General features: G+C 38.3%; 3 protein-coding genes across 5 annotated transcripts; 2 read left to right on the top strand and 1 right to left on the bottom strand.

Moving 5' to 3' along the window:
• The first annotated feature begins 1,945 nt into the window (after nt 1–1,945).
• LOC103983956 (uncharacterized) lies at nt 1,946–4,940 on the top strand. 2 transcript variants are annotated; one of them, XM_009401320.3, is made up of 3 exons: nt 1,946–2,412; nt 3,709–3,956; nt 4,049–4,940. In XM_009401320.3, exons 2-3 carry the CDS (start codon nt 3,711–3,713, stop codon nt 4,601–4,603), a joined length of 801 nt encoding a protein of 266 aa, XP_009399595.2. In that variant the 5' UTR covers nt 1,946–2,412; nt 3,709–3,710; the 3' UTR covers nt 4,604–4,940. The 2 variants fall into 2 exon arrangements, with proteins under 2 accessions (XP_009399595.2, XP_064964136.1); XM_065108064.1 differs by having other exon boundaries at nt 2,287–2,412; nt 3,778–3,956; nt 4,049–4,613.
• A 148-nt stretch (nt 4,941–5,088) lies between these two features.
• Nucleotides 5,089–20,823, bottom strand: LOC103983955 (uncharacterized). Of its 2 annotated transcripts, none has more exons than XM_009401318.3 (11): nt 20,361–20,823; nt 17,681–17,730; nt 17,326–17,441; nt 15,012–15,372; nt 12,126–12,308; nt 9,711–10,214; nt 9,483–9,582; nt 9,334–9,394; nt 7,210–7,319; nt 5,826–5,901; nt 5,089–5,749 (listed from the first exon to the last, which is right to left on the bottom strand). In XM_009401318.3, the coding sequence occupies exons 1-11, from the start codon at nt 20,641–20,643 to the stop codon at nt 5,434–5,436; spliced, it is 2,160 nt and encodes a 719-aa protein (XP_009399593.2). In that variant the 5' UTR covers nt 20,644–20,823; the 3' UTR covers nt 5,089–5,433. The 2 variants fall into 2 exon arrangements, with proteins under 2 accessions (XP_009399593.2, XP_009399594.2); XM_009401319.3 differs by having other exon boundaries at nt 9,486–9,582.
• Nucleotides 20,824–23,494: 2,671 nt separating this feature from the next.
• LOC135611665 (beta-1,3-galactosyltransferase pvg3-like) lies at nt 23,495–24,565 on the top strand. The gene has a single exon (XM_065107308.1). It carries the CDS (start codon nt 23,511–23,513, stop codon nt 24,453–24,455), a length of 945 nt encoding a protein of 314 aa, XP_064963380.1. The 5' UTR covers nt 23,495–23,510; the 3' UTR covers nt 24,456–24,565.
• Nucleotides 24,566–25,030: the final 465 nt, after the last annotated feature.

Genomic DNA, 25,030 nt, shown 5'->3' with positions numbered 1-25,030 from the left:
ACTACTGGTGGTTTCCTATCCATTCAAATATCACAAGCATTGGCTTAATTTTTGGCTCTGATGTCATCTGGAAGAAGAAAATTGCAGACTGTGAGGCTTTAGTTTCTTGGTCCTGATTCATGTTATCCACCATAATTGTTATATCTCACCAACTAGTCCACACCTGCCATACCAACTCAAAACAATATAAGAAAGAAATGAGATTATGAACAGGAAAAGATCCATAAACCAGACAGGTTGTATGTGGGACAAAAGTGATCTTCCTCACTCTTGTTTCCTACCTCAGTCCTCAATTTGATATCAAGGGAATTTACAGTGAGGGAATCATCAAATCATGCAAATGACTTGTGACTGAAGTTAAGTTGATTCAACATTGAAGTTTTTTTTTTGTGCTTTTTATTTTGAAAACAAAATTTGAACAGAAGTATCAAAATAGTATCAACTGAGTAATAGTCACAATCTGGCAGATGTATCAGTATTCTTGTTGTTATCTTAAATTTCACTTTGTGATGATATACATACATATATTTAATTGCTGCCAATAAGTTTGACATATTTTTCTGATGCATCATTGACATCTTTGATTGGCACATTTCTAATGTGTCATACACTGAATTCAAGCTCATGGTGGGTGGAGAGAGAAATAACTTCTTTTCCCAGTCTGACATCAAACACTTAGTCAAACATCCATCCATCCATTTCATGTTCAAATTTTCTTACCAATATCTGATCCATTCATTTTAAAATTATGATTTTAATTCAGAAAATATTGTGATAGAAACATCACCAGAATAGCTTTTGATTCCCAATATCTGATCACCAGGATGAACTCTCTCTCTCTCTCTCTCTCTCTCTCTCTCTCTCTCTCTCTCCTTCATCCATCATCGTGTTCCCTTCACAAGATGCAGTCATCTGAATCTGGGAACACCTCTTCCTGTTGACTGAATCATCCATCTTGATTCACTTGTCCCATAATAGTTTTTGAGTGGGTATACGGTTCGAGTCAGAGAATCATGTCAGTTCTCGTGGCTTCTCCCATCAGGGAAGAATCCAATCCCAATGGAAATGACATCTCCAAATGTACATCGAGAAGCTCGGATGAATAATTTGCTTGATTCTTTCCCATTCTTTTCTTTCATTTGGACTGTGACTCTGAGTACCGCATGAATCCACTGTAGCAGCCATGTTACGAGGTCATCGTCCATTGATGTGGCCAGATATTATAGTTAAGGAAGAAAGGAGACGACTTGAGATGTGTGCGGCAAGCAGCACCAGAGGACACCAGAAGTGGGGCTTCTCCAACGTGGGAGGAGCGAGACAGGGGCTCTCTCATTAAACTAGGCTTCTCCTGGAGCGCTATGAGTCCGTTGTCAAGGTTTCGTGCACATGAGTTCACGGCCTTGGATGACAGATATGCTTTGGTCTGTCGGCTTTTGGAGGAAAGCGATGGATTTGTTGCTGCTGCCGCTGTTCTTCTTTGTTCCCTTACCTTTTTCTTATTGGACATCTCTGTGCCAAGCTTTGTACTCATTGCGTTCTGACCTTTCGGCAAGTGGGCGATGGGTAAGAACCGATTCAGTGCCAAGGTTGAATGAAGTTTATTACCTTCTACCGTGATCAAGGTGGGATTTTTCTGATCTGGAGATGAGAAAGAATCCTCCTTTCTCCGAGAAAGCAGCTCACGCACGCAATCTCTCTTGCCTTTTGCCCATATCAATCATTGAATCCAGTACGAAGCTCCATTGCTTTCTGTACTCAACCAAAAAGATCACTTCTTTGATGCTAAGACCGTGCTGATCTTATCTGATATCTTCCGATTGCAAAGAAAGGCCACTCTTTTCACCCGATTCAGCCATTAAACCGTGCTTTGAAAGGACAATTCAAGAATTCTAACCACTGTGATTGACTGAATAGCACACCCAACGTAGCAGATAAAACACCCACACTTATCCGTGAGGATAAATGCAGGGGTATCTCTGGTTCTTTGCGTGGAGAGAGAGAAGCTGAAGCAGAGTAGCCCACCATAGCATCTTGGCGTGTCGTTCACATGCTTGCTTAAATGGCTTGCATACACGAGTTAGATGTGGATTCGTATGCTGTTTCTGGTTGGCTGACTCTTTCCATCCTCCCTTGTGGATATGATACAATACCGTACCTGATCTCACCTTGCCTTGTCCGCCACAGCCTGTCAAGCTCGCATTAGATTTCTGCAGCCTTTGCTGCTCCTGGAAGCAATTGCCGAGCTGCATATATCCAGTTGATGAGTGAGGCCACCACTCCCCTTCTCTTGGATATCCCTGATGATTAGCCACGGATCGAGATTTCATGTGGTGTTCATGGGGATGATAAATGGAGGAGAGGAAGTCTTGTAGGAAGGAGATGCTCGACAAGCACTGGGATTGGAGCTTGCAGGTGAAAACTCTCTACTTCTTCTTCTTCTGCTACCTGTAGACTGCATCACTGCTCTCAATTCTTTGTTATTCTTCGCTGAAATCTGGTCTTAATTTTTCCAACTTTTCGGATGTTGAAATTGTGGTGAGACTGAATGAATCTCACTGTTCTTTTTGCCATTCTACCTTTTCTTTTTTTTTGGCCAGAAAGAAAAGCTTGAGTTGCTCCTCTGATTGGTGATGATATTAAACCACATATGATCTGATATAAATCTCTTGAACATTCTGAGCTCAAAAAGATGGTTTCTGATTTAACTTTACTTGTATTCATTGCATTTTATCTTTTCTTTCCTTTTTTCCAGTTACACAAGAATTGAGATCTGATCTGAAGGAGTTTTCTCTCCCAATATATGCTTTTCATCTGAAGGAGTTTTCTTGAGTTCTTCACATCTCAAGATCTTATGTAGGAGTGATCTGCTATAACTACAATTATCATTTATAATAATTATAATCAGAGACATATCTGTTCAACATCTGTTGCAGATCAGTAAAAAGATGAAGTCTGCTAATGGTGTCCCTATTCAGATCATGAATGCGGTGCTTATTTATGTTGTCTCCTACATTTAAGCTTGGGCATGAAGGAACCAAGACTGGTTTTATGATTGCTAAGTTCCATGATGGTATTGACATTTTGCAGGAGTCAGATGTCTCGACTGCATTCCTGCACTGAATTCTATGTGGGCCAGAAAGTGGCTAAGACACCTCAGAAATGGCTTTCTTATGGTTGTTTGCCATAAGATGTCATTTGTACTTTGCCAATCATCATAATTACCTTCTTTGAAATAGATCAAACTGCTTGAGATTTGGCTTAGATTTCCTAATTTTGTCCTAATCTTTTGATAGCAACATGATTCTCTGAAGAATTAGCAGGATATGAATTCTTCTTCTTCTTCTTCTTCTTCTTCTTCTTCTTCTTCTTCTTTTTCTTCTTCAAGTTGAGTAACTTGACATCTAAAAAGTTTTGCCCCATCTTTCTTTATTTTCTTTGGAATTTTCTGTAATCTGAGTATTAGTTGTTTTTGGAGAAATCAGGAGAAAGCTACTAAATTGAGCTTATGTGAATCTCCGGATAGATACTCTCTCTCTCTCTCTCTCTCTCTCTCTCACACACACACACACACACACACACACAATTGGTGATAGGATTTGGTTGTCTGTTAGCCTGACACAACCTTTCTCTGTGTCTCCACATCTGAGTCTTCCTTACTGCAACCATTTTGTCTGACAGTGAAATGAACCATTTCTCTTGATTTCTCAGGAATGGGCACAAAGTTGCATCAGATGAACAACCTATTCACCACCTTGCAAAAGACCAACTGTAATGTAGTGAATGCAGGATTGAGAAGCTCAGATATTGGAGCCATATCTGACAACATATCACTGAAGGTAAGCGTTGTTGGTGGTCTGAACCAGCTCAAGGCCTCGATGGAGAGACAACTTGACTGTTGTGACACAGATTCTCTAAGGAATACCATGTTGAAGCATGAAGAAATCTTCAAGCAGCAGGTAAAAGCATTCTCTGTTTCTGCTGTCTTTTGTGAAGCTAATACCTATCTATGCTTGAAACGATTCGATTTGAGTTGGCTTGGATGTTGCAGGTGCATGAACTCCATCGTGTGTACGGAGTTCAGAAGATGCTGATGGCCGAGCTGGGAGAGAAGCAGGTGAGCCTCCACACCGTTCCAAGTGAAGCAGTAGTAGCAGTAGCAGATGCCAGGACCAGAATCTGGAGCAGTGCTTCTACCTCGGACACCAGCCACTCTTCTCATGTCAGTAACCTGCACCAGTCTGCACCCGAGTTGAACTCGGAGTACAGCTCTTTGAATCCATGGAGTGAGCAAGTCATGGGCTTCGATCTCGAGCAGCCAGCCGAAGAGTACACCTGCAGAGGAGCCACGAGCATGGACGAGAAGACCACCAAGGATAAGGAAAAGAGCAGCATGAAAGGTTCGTTCTCGTGGCCTGATGACGGAAGCGAGATCGAGTTGACATTAAGCATAGGATGCAGCAGCTCAGATGAGAAGAAGAAGAAGAAGAAGACGAAGAAGAAGAAGAGAGGAGAGGAGTGCGGTGACGACTCCTCTGGTTTGGACAGAGACGAATCGAGGAGGTCTCCATGGATTCTTCGAGCTTTTAATCTGAACAAGACATGAAGTTTCCTTGCATCTGGGGCAGCTCTGGTGCAGTGGCACGCGGCTGATGAGAGGAGGCCAAGGGTGGGTGCGACGAAGGATTTCATGTGCTTGATGGTGAAGCTGATGAATGAGAGAACTCGGAAGAGAGAAGAGAACCTGATAGAACAGCACACGATGGGGATTACTAGAGTATGAAGCTCAATCCCCTGCGACGATCGCACCCACCGCATTGGCTGGCTTGAAGACCGATTGTTGACCTACGACTGATTCCAGCAAGAAAAAATCAGCATGACAACCTGAAGTAAGCCTGTAATTTATGATTCCGAATACATCAACTAATTAAACTTTGCATGCACTGATGGATTGCTATTTGATCTCCATCTTACAGTAATTACTCTACTATGAAAAATATGTTGACGTTATAAAGGATTTTTGACCTGTCAAAGAACAATGAAAGATAATGACTGCTGCTGGCACAGGCATTAGCAAGAAAAGATTGCGCATAAAGCAAATAACTACTTTCCAGTACGACATTTAAATCAATCAGAGAGTAAAATGTCAAGTCACAAACAAATTCCACAATGATTCCCGGGTGATTGGTCGTAAAATATTACAGGCTGGGTGGTGCAAGGCAGGAGACCCAGTGAAATGGATGCCGATCGAGTGAAAACTACAAACTACTACAACTCTTGCCTTAAGATGATGAAACCTAAAATGATACAACAGCACATTCAGTGGATACAGGCACCGACTTTGGAAATGGATGCCAATCGAGTGGAAACTACGAACTACTGGTGTTTTTGTTTTGGTACAACTAGTGTACAATGAGCATGATCTATTGTTGATCATCACTTGGCTCCCCGTCCCCCCCGTCCCCGTCCCCGTCCTCTTTTTACCTTGACTACTGCTCTTTTCCGGCGGCTGCTAGAACTAGGTTGAGGTTCAACCAGAACCTGCTCAATTGACTTCATTAGTATACCATTCTCGGTGTTACCTGTGATACTGCTTGCCCCATGAATAGCAGGTGTATCAATGGCAGCCTCACTCTGAAGCTCACAGGTTTCTCCAGAGATGCCCATGGTTTGCTCACCGTTACCACAATGAGTATAGCTCTGATCCTCCTCGCAAAAGGACTGTGGATCGGCATTTGACTCCACAGATCCACTGAACAACAGACCAAGCTGTTAGCCCAAACTACACGTAAGAGCAGGGTCACAAATTTATTCCCACATATGCTTACCCATTGGTTGACAATTCATTTGCCCGTCCATCTGTTCCATGCTGCAAGAAAATATTTCCTTGCTGCGGCTTTGCATCTGTGAAGTATCAGATATTCAGTGCATTTGAACGTAAACAAGGGTACTTTTATTGACGCAACTCATTGCAAAAGACAATTACAAACAATGCTCAAACAAACGCACATGCATACATATATACACCCTCAAAGAAAGGCGAATCAAGAGCCACCACATGCAAGCAACTTTTACATAATTTGCTGGATTTTCCCTGCCAATCGTGAATTATGACGACAAAAACCACTAATGCACCACTGTATAATTTCCACAAATACCATAGACTTTTCTACAAATTGCGTAACCACCTACAAGAAAAGGTAATAATTATGCCAGTACATCATGTGGTCCTAAAAGTACAACCATTCTACAAATTTGGATACCACTTTGACTTTCTAATTCTATTCTAACCACAAAAATAACCAACTGGATATCTCTAGTTTTCTAGGACCAATTTAGGATATAAGCTGACTGTAGACATACATATATAGGGTGATACAATCAGATATAAAAAGGATCATGACAGAGATATTTATTTAAGCACATTGTACTCATTGTCACATGCAGCAAGATATATCATCCATATCTAAGATAGGGGTGACAATCTCTGACCCCAACCCACCAACACTCCCAAATTAAGATGATTCTGTATAAGTGAATTTGTCATTAAGGTCAGATTTGGATAATTATATCTCAACCCAACAACAATCAAGTTGAATTTACGTTTGTCTCTGGCCCTGATGGGAAGCATAATAAAAGAAAGGTGTGATGTGCACCCACATGTATCTAACAGCTTATTCAATTTATATTTGGATCTAACCGGATCTATCTATGAGACCAAGTAACAGAATTTATAATTTAACATAAAAAATACTTGTGTTATTTATGTACAAAAACATACTAATAGTATGGTATTATACTTGTATATGATGTTTATATCAAGTCAGTTGTTATATCTAAACATTGAATGTGTCGAAAACAAGTGCATTTTTAACTTTACAAACCAATATCCAAAACAATATCTTGATATTTAATAATTATGGATTCAAATAAAAATCTAAAACTGTTTTATTGGATTTGGATCTCGATTCGGGTGTAGTTTTAAGTCCTTTGAACCCTTATCAATTTCAGAAATTGATCCAAGGTGGATCCAACCCAAAAACAACACTACCCTCTACCAAATAATACAAGCTCAGCAAGAAACGACATAACAGATATAAGTTGTAAGAGATACAGATAGCTTTGAAAGATCAGTACAGCACAAAGAACTGAATACTTGAAACATGAATCTAGACTCAATGACCAACAGAATTTAGAATTTGAAATCTGAACCTGGATTTGACTCTGTAGTGTTATTGGCTTCCAAATTCCCCACAACCGCAGTTGTGTTAGCACTTGAGGTTTGAACATTTTTATCAATATTGTTAACATCATCAGCATCACTGACATCAAGAACAAAAGAATTTATATCAGTTAATGCTTAGTGAAAGTTACATATTAAGATGAGCCTTTAAGCAAAACTAATCATAAATTGCTAAGTCAAGATGGACTGATTTTCAAACTGACAACATTAATTGCACCTCATGTTAAAGATGACTCCTGAGAAACGTAAAGAAATAAAGCAAAATGCTGAGGTTGCTTGGTGAAAAAAGAACAAGTCAACCTTGGAGTCTTCCAGAATAGCTATGCATCTGGAAAAAAAAATGTTACATCCTAAACAGGAACTAGTCATGTCACCCTTCCTAAACTATGGAAAATCAATTTTTATGATACAAGGAAAGAGAGATTCATGGAACCTAAAGCCTGCCCAAACTCTATTGAAATAGAACAAGGAGGATGGCACCCTTTGACCTATTGAAATGCCAACCGACCAACTGGGTCTCAAAACCCGACCTGCATGTTGGGGGTCACTGATTCCTTTTGTTTCCTGGGCATTCAAAGAAGAGACTTTGCGACCCTCTATTTTCCTGGCCAGACAATGAATAATGGTCACCCTTCTGTGTTAAAAAGGACTCATAAGTACCGTTCCTGATAGAAACAGGACTGCAAGGACGTGTCAGGCTGCCCCTTCCAATAGAGAAAAACCCAATATATTGGTCAGGGGTAGCTAGTACCTTGTAAAATAAGGATAAAGAAAAAGGAGAGAAGAGAAAGAATACAAAATGCAAGTGCGATAAATTTAAGGTTCCTATCTAACTCAATGAATTATACAGCGTATGAAATTTTGACCACTAAACCAAAATCTAACTGTTAAAATGAATTAGATCTACATCTAACAACATAAGTTATAAAATATACATTATTTACATCATTTTTCTAAAATAGAGCCGTTAACAAGAGAGCAAGGAGAACCAAATCATGTTTGAGTTTCATTTGTCAGAAAAGAAACATTAAACTTCTATTCAGACAAAGCCCTGTATTGTCTCAAACACGCCCAGCCTGAGCCGTACACGGGTTCAATTTTGAGCCCCATCTGCAGCAGAACAGATCTGGTCTAAATTGCAAGATCTTGAAGATGAATACACATCTTCATGTTACCAGGAATTGCACAACTACTGTTGTGAGTTAAAGATACAATTCCTGCTAATTTTGGAGGCAAAGAGGTGGTGGTCCAACCTTGTACCAGATTTCTTTGATGCTGATTGAAGCTGGCCAGCTCTATAATTGGCTAAAAGCTGATCTTCTGGAGTCATACACTATACTAGTTACATGTAAGCAACATTTCAAGCCTTTGGAGTCCATGAGAGAAAAGAGATGACAGCTCTGTTTCCCAGAAGATTGACCGACTGCTACACAATTTAATAGGTATATAGCATGACTTGTAACATCCCAAATGATGTTTCGAAGCATAATCAGTTCACAGTTAGACATGTTGGTTACTTGGTTTCCTTTGAAATAAAAAGCTATCTTTCTGTATGTGTATATCCCATAATACAATGTCAGAGAAGCAACTGAGAGCATTGTGCACCTATACAACACTGAATAACATAAATAGCACACCACAAGACAATATATACTGTGATAATGGTGAAATAAACATGGAACATCATATCCAACTAGTCCCACGATGAAAGTCTTGGAGGCCAGCAAACCTAGGAGGCGTAGTAGAACAAAGAAGAGGTTCAAGGAAGTCTAGTTTGAATGTTTAGTGAAAAATATCCATATTTGACAACTGTGTTCAATATTTATAAAGAATTTAATCAATGAAATAATCAAGTGCACAATGATACAACAAACTTCATCATATTTGAACTCAAACCCCTAAAGTTCACATCATGTGATTCAAATCCTATGTCCAGCAATAACTACTCCAGGAACTTGACAAAAAGCATATCACAAAAAATAATAAAAATATAGTAACAAGGACCTACTTCACAATATAGATAAACTATTTTAAAGATAAACAAAATTAACTATAAAGAATATATATAACTTTGCATGTATGAGATGACTAACCACAATTTTGTGGACTTGGTGATATCTGGTGTCACAACTGCCTTCTCAGCCATTGGGTCTCCTGAAAACAAAATCCCATTTCAATAATTCAAAAGTTGTTACTCATGGTACTAGTGAAAATTTTATGTCCACTTTCACTGCAAAATTACCACCATGCACTACTGATGTGGAAGCTGGAACAAAAGAACCACGAGGAATGTCACTATCAACAATGTATTCTTGCTCGGTTAGCAAAGGCTCTACGACATCCTGATAACAGAAAATTTTCTTATAGGTCATGGCAACTTTTACATTAACATATAACATCTGAATTTTTTTAAAAGAGAATCCAGTATATCTATCAGCTTAGAAGAATCAACAAAGCAAACTCTGTTTACCTTATTTTCTACCAAACCAGGGGACAATGTAGGTTCACTCTCTATCTTAGATTCTGTGGGATCTAAAGAACTGATAGTCCGCAGTGCAGTTTCATTGGCTGATTCCGTTGCTTTATCTGTTTCTTTAGTCTCTGAAGCTATTACAATAGAAGAGGGTTTATCTGCTAAAACTAGAGGGTCCGCATTGACAGATTTATCAGGTAAACTACGACCATCATTTGAACAATCATCTTTGACATGTAAGTCTGCCAATGACTTAGGAGCACTAGAAGTTTCCACAGATTGTAAAGAACCTGAATAACGTTCCGTCCCTAAAACATCTTCACCTTTCTCATCCATTGCTGATGAGATCTTCAAAGTTTCATTTTGAAATATATTTTGTTGTGCATCAAATTGTTTGAATTCATGATGCTCCAGCATATTTTCTGCCAATTTCAAACGGACTCTACGATTGTTGTCCGAGCTTTCCCGCAATCTGGCAGAAAGATACTTTCTCTTAAAATCCTGCACGTGTCATCAAATTATAGAATAAGAGAAGGCATCAGCTAGGAGCAGGATGATACATCTTTTTTAAAAACATTGAATGATGTGTGGCATGCAATTGACAGAAATTTGAAATGTCCAATGAGCGTGTCACCAAGTAGTTGCCTGACTGTGAATGCTCAGACATAAATGTTAAATGGGCTTGTAATATTATCAAATAACATTCACTTACATAGCTTCTTTTATATGTTCTCTACAATGTTTCACCATTCAGCATCAATGGAAAAAACAAAAAGAAAAGGATCAGCGTCCTATGGACATTAAACTGGACAGTACTAACTAGATCTTTGTCGATATTATTGAAACAAACTAAGACAATAAACTATTGATTTAACTACTGCAAGATTTTCTTAATACAGCTGCATGACATAATGATTTCCATTGGTTGTTAAAGCAAGACAGGGTACCAAAGCAACTCCAAGCACAACCAACTGTAAGTAGATGTTCCAAGGACTCAGAATGTAGAACCAGCATGAGAGCTTGTCTATAAAGCTGTAAATGTGACATTATTTGGTTCCAACTTCCAATATAAACCTATATACAGGTAGACAGATATACACATAGACAGATATACACATAGCAATCAGTAGATGCAAAGAAAAATAGATGTTTCTTTTCTAATGAATCATTCATTTTATGAATTAATCAGAAACTAAAGATGTTTCGACCAAGAAATAAAATTCATAAAAAACAAAATTACTAGCGAATAAATTACAGTAATCTAAACCGACTAATATCCAAGAGTCGAACATTTTAAAGTTCACTATGAGATAAAAGGTCATGATGCTTGGTCGAACAGCATATTGCAAACTTCTATTCTTGACTGGTTACCAAGAACTAACTACAAAAAAACTATAAGCATTTCTGGTGAGATTTAGTAGTTGTTATAAACATAAACTTGCCTTAATGACTAGGGTCCTTGATAGACCAATCGGCTGTATGAAAATTGAAATTTATCCAATTGCCAAGCAAGAGTTAGCTAAATCAAAGGTCTACTCTGGCAAAAGTCAGTATAAACAGGTACCATATTAAAATTCATTTTGTTAGTTAAAACCTTGAGTCAATAGTTATGACAAGACCATATTATGTAATCCATATTAAAAAAGGACAAGGCAAATATGTCATGTTGACCAAGGCTCCTTGTTTATATTTTTATAAATCTACATTAATATGACAATTGAAAAGAATCTAGATCATGTCAATCATGCTCTCAATTAAATTTAGACCAAAAGGCTGGCAAGCAGCGACCACAAGAAACATAAATTCTAAAGAGAAGGTACTTTAAATTGATAATGACAAAAAAAAGCAACACCTGTACAGATGTTTGGCTTCACAAGAAAGTGGATGAACTTTCAGCAAGTTCAGAAGGAATAGGAACAACTGACTGAGTTTATAATTCCATAACGAAATCCTAATGTAATTAATTACATCTGGGGTTTATATTTTTTATTAAATGACAACCATCATAGTGATTAACACAAAAAAAAAAAAAAAGCGAGTGAGACAAGGCTCCTGCCAACACAGGACCTAAAAAGGAACAATGTATGTAGCCGTATCTCTGCAAGCGGAGAGCTATTTTCACAACTCAGGCCCTGTCATATGAGCAACCTTACCAACGACACCAAACCCACCATCAGTAAACTAACATTAACCAGTTTCATCAAAATTCTAAAAAAGTTCTTTAATCCAGGACATTCCCACTAGCTTTCTTTTTCACATAGTTAGCTACTTATGTCATGTTTGCCAAAAAGAATCAAACATTAGTATTGAATATGTAAACATAACTCCCCAAATATCAGTTCTATATTTAAAATAAGGGCAGCATTTATTACTTTCATTCTTTCTGTAATTAACTGTCCCCTATAACTTTACCTTGAAAGGGGGCAAAGAATGGCTGGTTGTTGCATCATTGTTCTCATCCGTGCAAAAATCTACCCTGCTAGGTGTTGGAGCTTTTAGACCACTACTACCAAATCGTGGAGACTGCCAAGGAGGAAGGGATTGCATGTATGATTTAGCCAAATCCACTGGTGAAACATCTTTATTATGAATATCCTGTAGAACGCATCACAAGAAATAAAATCTCAGAATTGAATTCCATGCTGTACAAATTAACTTGATCACATAGCAAATCCTACTTTAGTCGAGACACAGTCAGATTGCTCGGACACTTTTCCTATAACAGATGTTCCTTTTGTATCATAAGCATGCCTAAATAGATGTGCTTTGTGTATACCAAATTTCCACATTAAAAATCCACAAGCACCATAGATAAAGTGTGCCCTGTCCTGCACTGCATGAAACATACATGCCAGTGAATTACGTGCAAAGCACAAAGGTGCATACCTCTACATGCAGGTCTGTGCCAGTGCATGATTCTCATAATTGAATTCCATGCTGAATCTTTAAATTACTGTACAAATTAACTTGATCACATAGCAAATCCTACTTTAGTCAAGACACAGTCAGATTGCTCGGACACTTCTCCTATAACAGATGTTCCTTTTGTATCATAAACGTGCCTAAATAGATGTGCTTTGTATATACCAAATTTCCACATTAAAAATCCACAAGCACCATAGATAAAGTGTGCTCTGTGCTGCACTGCATGAAACATACATGCCAGTGAATTAGGTGCAAAGCACAAAGGTGCATACCTCTACATGCAGGTCAGTGCCAGTGCATGATTGTGGGTGATGCTCAATAGGCAAGCAAGCACAAATATATTCCCCCAACATGCTCCATCACATGATCAAGCACATGAGGCCATGTCCAGTACAATATTGGACTAAACACCATGAGCTATTTGTAGCATCGGCAATGATTGCATTACTCCTAGTCTTCTACCCCTGAAAAAGACTTATCAATGGCCAACCCAGGTAACCACAGCAACAAATTTCATCTAACAAATGAAACTAGAAAACAACCAAGTAAAAGATACTAAAAGAAACAAGTAAGCATGAGATTATAAATAAAATCAAATGGATGAACATGCTTTGAATTTTGAATAAAGTTGACACTTTTCCTTCACCACAAACCACTGTGACCCAGCAAAATGTCACTATGTTGTCTCAACCATAGATATCAGAAATGAAAATACTTCATTTGTATAAGGCAGTTGTATCCTCAAAAATGATTCATCCTTCCAGCGTAACAAAAGCCATCTGCCAGAATATCCAATATATGGAAAAAGAAGACCTAATTTTTTGTCTGATAGGGGATGCTGATTATGTGGAAAACTTCACGGAGAAAATCCACAGGTGTTTTCATATAAGAACAGTGAATTCGGCATAATGCTGCCACATTATCTTTTACAGATAGCATGATCCACCACACTGGTGATACCTTGAAGGTACATACATTGAATTGACTTGGTAAAATATGAATGTCAATACAATCTCTAGTAACTAAGTGCAAAGTTTACACAACAAGAGAGCATGTGTTTGCCCATCAATGACCCAAATGTTGAAACTAAAAAGAGCATACTTAGCACCCAAAACAGCTTCATGATTATCTGTTCTACTACTGTTCCAATTTCTGGAGAAATAATTATGCAATTTCCAACTTTTAAGGGTAGAAAAATAAAACTCTATCTGTTTCTTCTTCTTGCTCAATATTCGACATTTTTCTTTGCTATAATAGCATCAAAGCTGCTATATAGTGTCGCAAACTTATAAACAATTTTCCACTATATATTGTCAATTTGTCATAAAGTGCTGAAATCTGAACTATTTTCCATTCCTTAGGCACCCTATTGCATAATTGTCCTCTGTCAAAAGAGTACTAGAGGAAACACTTCATCCATCAGGGACAACGGTCATCCTAGATAGGTCATAACTTCTAATTATGGAAAAGATGCATATGATCTCATTGTATGCCTGTTGATGCTTTTGGGTGGAAAAGTTGCATATGACCAAGCCATTAACCTTATCTGTTTAAAGACCATAGATAAACAAATCAATTTTACAATAATATAAGGTTTAAATCTTGGTCCTGTGTCAATTTCAACACTCTCTTGGGCTGGTATAGTATCGTTATCAATGTTGTGATGCTATAAGACACCAAAGTCCCTAATCACCCGAGGTGCTAGGTGCTCGCCTAGGCATTTGCCAAATAAAGCAAGGTGCTACCTTACACCGAATTACAAAATATATTTGAAAAATAATAATCATTAAAGCATGAACATTAATCAGAATATGGTTTATCATTCTACATGCATGATGATTACCATCAGCACACCAAATTACATAAGTCCAACCATCTATAAGCACTCAGTCAACAAAATGATAATTAGATTAGCTTATACTAAATAACAAAATAAATGCCATTCAAATTTCTATCAACCTAAACGCTTCAATGATTATCAAGGTCCATTACAATGATTACATATCCATTTCTCATTTCATCCACCACTTAATTTATATCCCTGAATTTATTCTTCTATTTCATCATAATCAACTTCCTCCTCTTCAATATTTAGTATCCTTGAACATGATGCTTTTCAATTGGCTTTAGTCCTGCTTATTATTTAGTGGATATCCTTATTTCTTCAAACATAGATGCCCTTGCTACATCACCCAATGTCAAATTGTGTACATCAAAAACTAAATGAAACTAAATAAACCTATAAATGGTATGTCATGGATACATATATATAGAAGAAAAGGCAACACAAAGGGGAAGAATGAGTCAGTGAGAAAGGAGCTTACAGTGTACTTAATAAACAAGGCAATCATGTGAGAAGAAAGTAGGCCTTACATAATTAAGCATATCGGTGTTCAAAGTGCAAGGCCCACAAACAGAATCAACTTTGGAGTTAGATGACAGTTTTTTCTCCTCTAGCCATTTCTTGGCCTCCATAACTGCTGCACTGTGGACATCAGGCGTACATCCTCGAAAAGCAGGAGTCCTCGGAGAAAGAGAACTCAAATCACCGGGAGAGCACTGAAGTGATTCTGGTAGACCCATATTCTGCTTCAAGGATAGCCATGCTCCTGAAGGATCAACAGCATTACCAGTTCCCCTGTTTGTAACCCCCCTTTCCGATCCATCATGAACAAATTCTGGAGAATCGACAACTCGTGATTGTATTAACTTTATCAATCTGTCGCATTCATCCCTAAATACAAAATAGGAAAGTTCCACTTAGAGTATTATAGCTTCCACACAAACTTGAGCACATTTAGTGCAATCTGTTCTATGCCTTTTCTATAGAAGCCATCCATACTAGTTTTGATAACTCAGACAGACGAATATCACCTTACCAGTTCCCAACATGTTACTTAAAATAATAACCTAATAAAATCATGCAGTTGGTAGCATGGAAATTTCAATAGAAAACTATTTTCCTGAAAATCTCTTTTCATATTTGGTAGGAAAAACGAAAAAAGATGTAGACAACTGTTTTCCATAATTCTAGGAAAATTTTATTTTCTTCTTGAGAATTTTTCCCTGGAAACCAAAGGATCTTCTCCCGTTCATATCTTTCCATATTGCTCAACAAAATTTCCCAAAAAAGACATTTTTAAAATTTTCATGCATTCCTACCACAAAAAAGAATTTTTTTTGTCTCCCTCTTTTTACAGTTCAAACAATTTGTCACTACTTTTCATGGAAAACATTTCCATCATGTTCCTTGGAGCTAAAGTATACAGCAGAATCAGTTCCCTCTCATGTAAGCTCACTAATGTTCTTTCTTTTCTTTTTCCCACTTTTTTTTTTCTTTTATGAACAAGAAAGATGTTACAGTTGTAGATATCCTATAGTTCAGATGCTTAATATTAATATACACTTAACATATTCTGCTAGGTGGGCTACTATAAATTGTTTCCCTACCACAAAATTTTTCATGCATTCATCCTATAGTGGCATTATATAGATTCAGATTAATATGGTTGCACAATCCAAGGATATGGCCAAACAAATAGATTCTGGCTCATGGCTAGAAAAAGACAAAGAGATAAAGTTAAGAACTTTAAGGTGATCTACAGCAAAAAGTTTAAGAAAAAGGATCCAAAGATTTGGAGTCCACCAATGAAGCCTGATGTGGACAAACAGTAATTGGAATGGCCATCCTAGTGAAGTAAAAGGCTCAACAACTGAACAAGGAGCAGAATTCAACAAAACATGATGCAACAATAGATGGCGAAAAAGATATGCATTGGTTTCTGGTGCAGGATATGATACATGATCACTTCATTCAACATAGAAAATTTTCTGCTTCAGAATATAAAATTATTTAAATGATGAATTCAAGTATTTAGTAACCCCAACAAGATCTTATTTTTTAATCAGATAGCCTTTTGCAGTTTAACAATGATGAACTTTGTACCTTATAAATGCTTTGTTAAGTGTACTTCCCCACACACTCACAACAGTATTAATATAACAAGTACAAAACACAAGAAAGAGTCAAGCTCTTAAGTTGGTAAGGAATAAACAACTTTAGCTGCTGGCAACTTGAAAAGAAAAAGAAGTGGTTGCATAACATAACACAACAATGACAATGATAACAAAATATATATTTCAAAAGAGAAGAAAAAGGCTTAATTTGTAAATTACTAAAAATGAAATTCAGTAAATAGAGTAGTCTGGGTTAAAAACTCAACATTCACTTAATATTCATGGTAATTTATGATAGTCTTGGAATCAAATTTTAGTTTCTTAATTTATTTTTATGAATTTGGTGTGTCGATAGACAAGTGAAACAGAACTTTGATGAATAATATAAATGAGTGTAAGATAATAACTGGACATTATTCTATTAGCAAACGTACAAATAACACCAATAATAAGACAGTTGAGGAATTACATATTATTGGTATGGGATCTAAACTGATCCGTATACAAATATGATAAGACAAGTTTACATCTTCTCATCATTTGTCAAGTTCCATGGTCTAAAAGAAAGAAAAACAATATATGGTCATGCATGCAGGACAAATAGATGCACACATGCAAAAGTGAGAAGATAATGCAAACAATACTGTCTGATTAAGGAGGAAACTTCCAGAAGAAGAATGTAAAGAAAATGCTAACCTAAAACAAATAAAACATTAAAATCCTCAACTACCTTGAGAAAGTCTCTTGCGCAAGCAACTTCTCAATAGCAAGTTTTGTTTCACTTATTGTGACAATTGCGCGTGATCCCTCCATGCAGTCAGTAACCAACTCTGGTTTGTTCACTCCCTGATCATATAGAAACAAAATCTTCTTCCTTCAATTCCGATCAAACTTAAACTCTAATTTTCAATAAAAAATGGCAAAATCCAGTGCATTGTCAGACAGATATCAGGTGCAAGCAATTGTCAGTGAAACATCAAGTAAAGGCAACATGTTTAGAAATGCTGATGATTCATGATCAACATAGACTGATAAAGCAACACCAACTATAGTAAACAAATGAGAAAAATATAGCAACGAATTACTTGATTGAGTTCATGAAGGTCTGCACGTGCTTCAGTATCCTCCTCTTCATCTGAAATAGTAGATAAAACTATCAGACATCAGCTGCACAGTAACAAATCAAAAACTACTGATAACGGGTCTATCCAGGATCAAGTGAGCTAAACATATCCCATATCCATTGAGAAGGAGAACATTCCAGTTATGTTTAACTGCATGAAATGATCAGAGTCGTACCAGATAGCAAAATAAAGTTAAAAGTAATCCTAAAAGTGGTCACTGCAACAAAACATTTTAAACAAAGTAGGATGATCAAGATTTACCAAGATAAGTTGACTTCATTCCTTTCATCCAGAATGCATTGAAAACTTGGCAAAATTGAAAACAAAAATTATGTAACTCGTTGGAAACAAGAAATCAGCAAAAGTAGCCTTTCATGAAACAAAGTAACAAACAAACAGATTGTTGATTTTTGTTTGTACTTGACATGTTTAGCTCTGCCACAGGCAACATCCTTTAATGATCCTCTTAGTAAGGGCAAGATCCTCCAATCTTTTTATTCATTTGCACACCCTCTAGGAGCATTTTAAAACAATTTACTCCCCCAAAATCCAATAGCAAAGGCCAAGAACACATAAAAAGTATATTACAACAATGCTCAGTTTAGAGGAACAAGAATTATAAGTAGAAAATCTAAGAGTCTTAGTTGCCTAAGTAGATTAAGTTGACGCAAAAGAACATAAATTTCCTATATCCTGATAACCAAAAATGGACTATATGTTATCTCTTGCTTTTTTTGTTTCAACGTCTACCATAGAAACTATTTTTATATATGTATATATAAGTAATTCCTTTGGGTTTCATATTGCATATGTAACATCCCAGTTTAGCTCCACATCGGAAGTGACTAGTATTAAAATTGGCTTATAAGGATCTAGTGAGTGCTACTTTTAACTTCAGCTTACACATTTTTAAGCAAGTGGTTTAGGCTTGATAAAGTTTAGGCCCAATGAAATTAACAAGTCCGTTATCTAATCAAGTTAATATTGGAGCATAATATCTAATCAAGTTAATTGATATTAAAGTAAACCTAATATTGGAGTATGATGAGAAGCTCAAGACTGCCCATAGGCAGGGTGGGTCGAAGGATATGTCACGGTATGGAGCCACCATTGGATTATGTCTCACATATATCATGCTAGGGTTTGAATGTTCTGACGAGGACGTCAAGTTTTTTTAAGTGGGGGAGATTATAACGTACCGATTTAGTCCTACATTGGAAGTGAGCTAAAACTAAAATTTGTTTATAAAGGTTTGATGAGTGTATTATTGTTAACTTTAGCTTAAACATTTTGAGTCACTGTTTTAGGCTCAACGAAATTAACAGACCAGTTATCCTATCAAACTGAGTCGTGATATGCAACCTCTAATTGGATGACATTAGTGTTCCCACAATTCAAGGTTTGGTGACAATCAATAAACATGGTTTAGCATAGGTGAATTCAATGCATGGTAGCTCACATATAGAGTTAGTTCCCTTGAGACTAGTGCAAAGCTATGGACGTGCACATATGATCAAAGGTTTTCCTTCATTAGTGTGGCCATCAAACTATGGATATAATCCAAATTCTCATCAAGTTGAAGTAGCCAAATCCTAGATATTCTGAACATCATTTTCTGGAATATTATTTATAACACTTGTGAGAAATAAAAAAAAATGTGTTCAGTAGTTGAACCACTAAATACCGATGTGACATTGTTTCCACAATCAGATGATATATATCATACATACTAATTACTAAATCGAGAAGGGTTCAAATTGTAAATGTTAGCTCATTCAACCAAAATGAATCGGATTGTTAGTATTTTATCTTTTTCTTTTATAAAATCATCAAAAAAATTCTTGTCATTCCTTTTGGAATGATAGGCATGCGTCATAACAGTTACTTTACTAATAGTTGGACTATCAATCTATTGTTGGTGCATTCATATTTCCATTTATATTCTATTTTCTTCAGTTTTACATTTCCGTTTATAATTCTAGTAACTTTTGTGGCCACCAACAAAACACTAAAATGGACATTATTATACATAACTGCTAAAGTTTAAAAAAAGCTAGACTTATCTTTTGTGGAGAAAGTTAAGGTTACACAAAATGAGGAGCACAATGCAGAGTAGGATATCCAACAAGTAAAAGGTGAAAAATGCACAGCATAAAGGGTTTATGAACAAATAGTGTATAAGAATATTATTCATGAGAATCTGACCGAAAGCTGTGCATCTCACATAAAGGAGTTTCTAACTGACCAGGATATGAATCCAACTTCCTGACTAAAATTACTACTAAGAAATAGAATCTCTTCTTAAAAACACCTTTCTCTCGTTGATCCATTTTAACTTAAACCCTTTTTACAGGCAAAGATAATGTGTAAAAATGTTTTAAAAAAGCCTTATAGTAAAGACTCCACTAAACAGGCCACTGGAGATCATGGATTAAGATTCCTATCACATCCTTGGTATCCCACGATATACACATCCAAATGAGACTATTAGTAACTCTATAATCAACCAGGAGATTGTTAAGTATGTGGACTTAGCCTCTGCTATACCAAAAGCACACACACGAACAGAAGGAGACAAACTGCGAGCATCGACAAGTTAGGCAACGACACAATAACCTCAGCAACGAGGGAATCAACTAACCGTTGCGAGGGATGCAGTCCTCATCCGAGGAGTAATCCGAGGAGGAGGCGGAGGAGCTGCTATCGGAGCGGAACACGGAGGAGATGAGCTTCCCAGCGCCTGAGACGAGGCCGAGGAGCCACCTAGGGCTGCCGGCGGGAGGGGGAGGGGGTGGGAGAGCGGGCGGCGGAGGGCGCGCGTAGGGGGAGGACTGCGACGCGGAACCTCCTCGCCGGCCGCGGAGGATTTTCCCGCCCGATCCGCCCTCCTCCGCCGGACGGCGAGCCCTAAAGAGGGACGCCATAGCAGAGGAAGACGGGGTACGAGTTCGGCTGCCTCGATCGATCGACGAGGAGGAGGAGGGGAACGAGGAATTGGAAGGAGGTGAAGGGAAGGGAGTTATCTGCTACAGGAATCTCGTCGCGGAGCGAGGTGGGGAGGGATTGCGAATTGAAACGAAATGGGAATGGGGTGCGAGTAGGACCAACGGAATTTTACCACCCCCTTTGTTTTTTCTTTGTTTTTTTTAGGTGTGCGGTCTCTCTCGGCGGCCGCGATAGGATTGGCGTCCGGCACGTTGTTTTCACGTGATACGGAGATGACTGCACGTTAAACCCGATTGGCACTTCGAGGAAGATCCGATGTTCGAAAAAATAGATAATAAATAAATAAATATCAATAAATGAGTACAATGTAAATATATAGGACGAATTTTAGAGTCTCTTTTTTTTAACTATTTCACGAGAGTTCTTCTTTTTTTTTATATTTTAAAAATATAATATATGTTTATCTTAATAGCTTATGACTATTAAAATAATCAATTCATACCAAGTATAATATCAAAATCATGAATCTTTCAAAAAAAATCATTAATCAATAATTAATAGATAGATTAAGTTTTCACAAGATGGATAACTCTTAAAACTCTTAAAACTCTTAAAATAAGCATGCCATTCGAAGCGAAACCGATCCCCCAAGTATGTCTCGGGATAACTCTTAAAATTCAGAATCTATCCAATTTGTTCGTTTAACTTATTAACTTAAGCATCAAAGGAATAATATTGGGAGTACTTCCAACATAGTTTTATAAAAAAATAAAGAAATAATATTGGGAGTACCTCCAACATAGTTTTATAAAAAAAATAATTGAGTTAGTGAAATTTGAGTTAACATCAGCTTGAGGAAAGAACATTGTTGGATTAGAATTTGTTTCCACCATAGATAATTAAAATTTGACTTAACACTAGCAAAACATTAGGGCAAATAAACTCAAAATCCAGTGAGAACTAACACATCTAAAAAATAATATTTTTAAATAGATATATTTATTAGTTTAGGAACAAAAATAACTAAATAGGTTTTTTATATTAGATTTAGTGTTTTTTAATAAGTCTTAGTGTTGTTGATACCTCCAACAAAACACTATAAAGATATTAAAAAACTTGTGACTGAATAATTTGATGGATTCACCATAAGGATCAATCTATATAGTGTAAATGGACTTACTGAAGCTGTCCAAGTGTCCATTTTTTGGAATTTATATATATTATTATTATTTGATGTAACATTTAGAAGTGGGTTATATCAATACATACCAATATTGATTTTTAGTCAATCAATTTGTTCTTGATGAAATCAATTTCTATGTATTCAATTCTTTAAAGCCTGCCAATGATTGAGATCAAAAGTCATAGTGAGATGGACACTTGGATTGGGACCCTTACTAGTTTTCCCTGTGCAGGTTGGCCTTATAGAGTTTGCACTGAGAGAAACAAAGTGTCCTTTCCTACATTCCATCTTATTCTATCGTCCCAATTCTATCCTTGTGCTACAACTTTCCTTCACTTTCTCTTCCTTTCTCGATAATTAGAAGCATAAACCATTATCTTGACATCGCAAACTAGTTATCGTCACTGAAACATTCTAAAAAATGCATTTGGCTCCATGAAATTTTAGATAATGGATGAACAATGGCATCAATTCGTCTCTCTCTCTCTCTCTCTCTCTCTCTCTCTCTCTCACTCTCTCTTCCCAATGCTGCAGAACTCTCAAGGCTGAGCTAAGTGCAAGCTGTGAGTCTGAGACTACAAGAGTTGACTGAACATATTGTCACCGAAATCTTACTTCTTAAGGTGCTCATAAAAGCCAACTTAGTCTACGAAAGATTCAACCTAGAATTCCTTGTGCCACCTCAAGTCTCACCCGCAAGGTTTCTCATGTGACTTGACCTGCAGAAAAGTCAGAAATGGATGGCTTCTACGTACACTCAGCTATTTCAACCCAAGCTTAGATTTTGAACATACACGGAAGAAATGTAGTGCATAATCTCTGTAGTAGTCATGCCCATAGGATGTGAGTTTTCTTTGACTAGTTTGTAGGCACGAAACCATAATAAGATAGATTCCATCATATTATAGGACCCAGCAACATGAAGAACAGCCATTGTTGACGTATTTATATATTTTTGTGTGGAGTCGCAAGTAATCTTTGTAGATAGCAATCTATTCAACACACAGCATCCTTAGCGTTGACATCTCTCTTACTTTTACTAGTTGCTTCATTGTCCAGTCTTTTAGAGAGAGAGAGAGAGAGAGAAGCATTAAAAGTACGGTAAACTTAATCTTAGGATAGTCTTGCAAGCCGCTTAGCGTTGACAGTAATCTTTGTAGATAGCAATCTATTCAAGACACAGCATCCTTAGCGTTGACATCTCTCTTACATTTACTAGTTGCTTCATTGTCCGGTCTCAGAAAAGGCCACTAGATATTGTCATTGTCATCCTCTTTGCAACTCGAAGGAAAGAAGCGGCTTGCAAGACTATCCTAAGATTAAGTTGACCGTACTTTTAATGTTTCTCTCTCTCTCTCTCTCTCTAAAAGACACGTTCACCCATGCATCATCACATGCTGGTAAAATGTAGGGCGTAAGAACTGGCACACAGTAGACTGTAGACTTCTTAGTGAGTTGAACATCTTGAGTTGGAGAAGAAAACCCAGTGAAACAAGTGGTATGGCCTAAACTCGAGAATTATTTTGGGTATTTAACTGTGTATAATCTGTTTATTTACTCGTAGTTTTGAAGACTACGCTGCTTGTCACCCTAAAAACAAGTGGTATGGCCTTCAACTATAAGACAACAGCTTTCTCAGCTTCCGGTCTCGCACAAGAAGCCATGAAGAAGCCTTCTCTGTATACGTCTTACGCCATAGCATTTGTCCTCCTCGCGGCAGCCATGACAGCTCTCGTCTTCTTCGTTATCTACCCCAATGAGTTCCGGCTGCAGTCCATGGTCACTTCCCGGTGCGGGTCACGGCCTTCCTCCTCATCCCTCTCCAGCTTCCTTGAGCCGGTGACGCCGGAGCCCGACTTCCGCCTCCTCATCGGCATCCTCTCCCTCCCGGACAGCTACGAGCGCCGCCACCTCGTCCGCGACGTCTACGCCCTCCAGCCCGACGTCGCCAACGCCCGCATCGACGTCCGCTTTGTCTTCTGCAACCTCACCAAGGAGGAGCAGCGGGTGCTGGTGGCCATGGAGATCATGCTCTACGACGACATCATCATCCTCGACTGCGCCGAGAACATGGATAACGGTAAGACCTACACGTACTTCTCCAGCCTCCCCAAGATGTTGGACGGCGTCGGCCGGCCGTACGACTACGTGATGAAGGCGGACGACGACACCTACTTCCGGCTGCAACTGCTGGCGGAGTCGCTGCGGAAGCTACCGCGGGAGGACATGTACTACGGGCTGATCACTCCCTGTCTTAACTGGCGAACCAGAGACCACTACATGTCGGGAATGGGCTACATACTGTCGTGGGACCTGGTGGAGTGGATTGCGACGGCGGAGACGCCGAGGAATCATCAGGTCGGGCCGGAGGACAAGGTGATGGGGACGTGGTTGAGGGAGGCACGCCGTGGGAAGAACGAGATCAACATGGAGCCGGTGATGTACGACTACCTGGAGGGGGAGCCGCGCACGTGCTACCGGCACGAGCTGGTGCCGGACACCGTCGGCGTGCACATGCTCAAGAACAACTGGAGGTGGGCGACGGCCCTCAAGTACTTCAACGCCACTGTGGGCCTCAAGCCTTCCAACCTCTATCACATGTCTTGAAGCTTCTCATTTGATGCTTCCTTCCTCTGATCTCTCTCTCACGAATGCATGCGAGTAGCACAGTGACGCAGATCCATAGGAGAGGTTGGCAACAACTGCAAGAGAATGTAATGCAAGAACTTCTTTGTTTAAGATTGTGTTAATGCAGATTGTTTCCAAATGCACACATGATGGCACACGAGCACCGAGGCACCTCTCTGCCAACCACCGCCAGCCAAGTCAAGTCAATACTCTACAGGGTATATATTCTATTGCCACCATCTTGCTTGGACGTGAAGTACTCGTACTCAAGTCAATAGAATGTCCAGTGTACGTCGCCATTGCTACCACGTTAACTGAGCTACAATTACTTAGGTCTGAGTCCAGCTGATCACGTTTCCAGATCTGGCTTAGTATTTCGTGCCAAATCTCTTTCTCCCTCTCACTGAAACTTCGGTTTGGCTCGTCACGTTTTCTTAGCTGCTGATGCATGGTTCATGCAATACTACAGCTATAAGGCTCCCATGCACCTCCTCCTCCTCCTCCTCCTCCTACTTAAAAGACCTGTACCGAGGGGTACAGACCATTATACTAAA

This window comes from Musa acuminata, chromosome BXJ2-5 (assembly GCF_036884655.1).
Source record: "Musa acuminata AAA Group cultivar baxijiao chromosome BXJ2-5, Cavendish_Baxijiao_AAA, whole genome shotgun sequence".
NCBI lineage: Eukaryota > Viridiplantae > Streptophyta > Magnoliopsida > Zingiberales > Musaceae > Musa > Musa acuminata.
The sequence above is the reverse complement of the archived record's forward strand: the minus strand, read 5'-3'. Positions and strand labels throughout refer to the sequence as shown.

Excerpts from the sequence above, each read along its gene's own strand:
- LOC103983956 (XM_009401320.3), top strand. The coding sequence starts at position 3,711 with ATGGGCACAAAGTTGCATCAGATGAACAACCTATTCACCACCTTGCAA. Across the intron at positions 3,957-4,048 it reads AAGAAATCTTCAAGCAGCAG|GTGCATGAACTCCATCGTGT; the intron begins GTAAAAGCATTC and ends TGGATGTTGCAG.
- LOC135611665 (XM_065107308.1), top strand. The coding sequence starts at position 23,511 with ATGAAGAAGCCTTCTCTGTATACGTCTTACGCCATAGCATTTGTCCTC.
- LOC103983955 (XM_009401318.3), bottom strand. The coding sequence starts at position 20,643 with ATGGCGTCCCTCTTTAGGGCTCGCCGTCCGGCGGAGGAGGGCGGATCG. Across the intron at positions 12,309-15,011 it reads ACACCGATATGCTTAATTAT|GATATTCATAATAAAGATGT; the intron begins GTAAGGCCTACT and ends TGCGTTCTACAG. Across the intron at positions 9,583-9,710 it reads CTGGTTTGGTAGAAAATAAG|GATGTCGTAGAGCCTTTGCT; the intron begins GTAAACAGAGTT and ends TTCTGTTATCAG.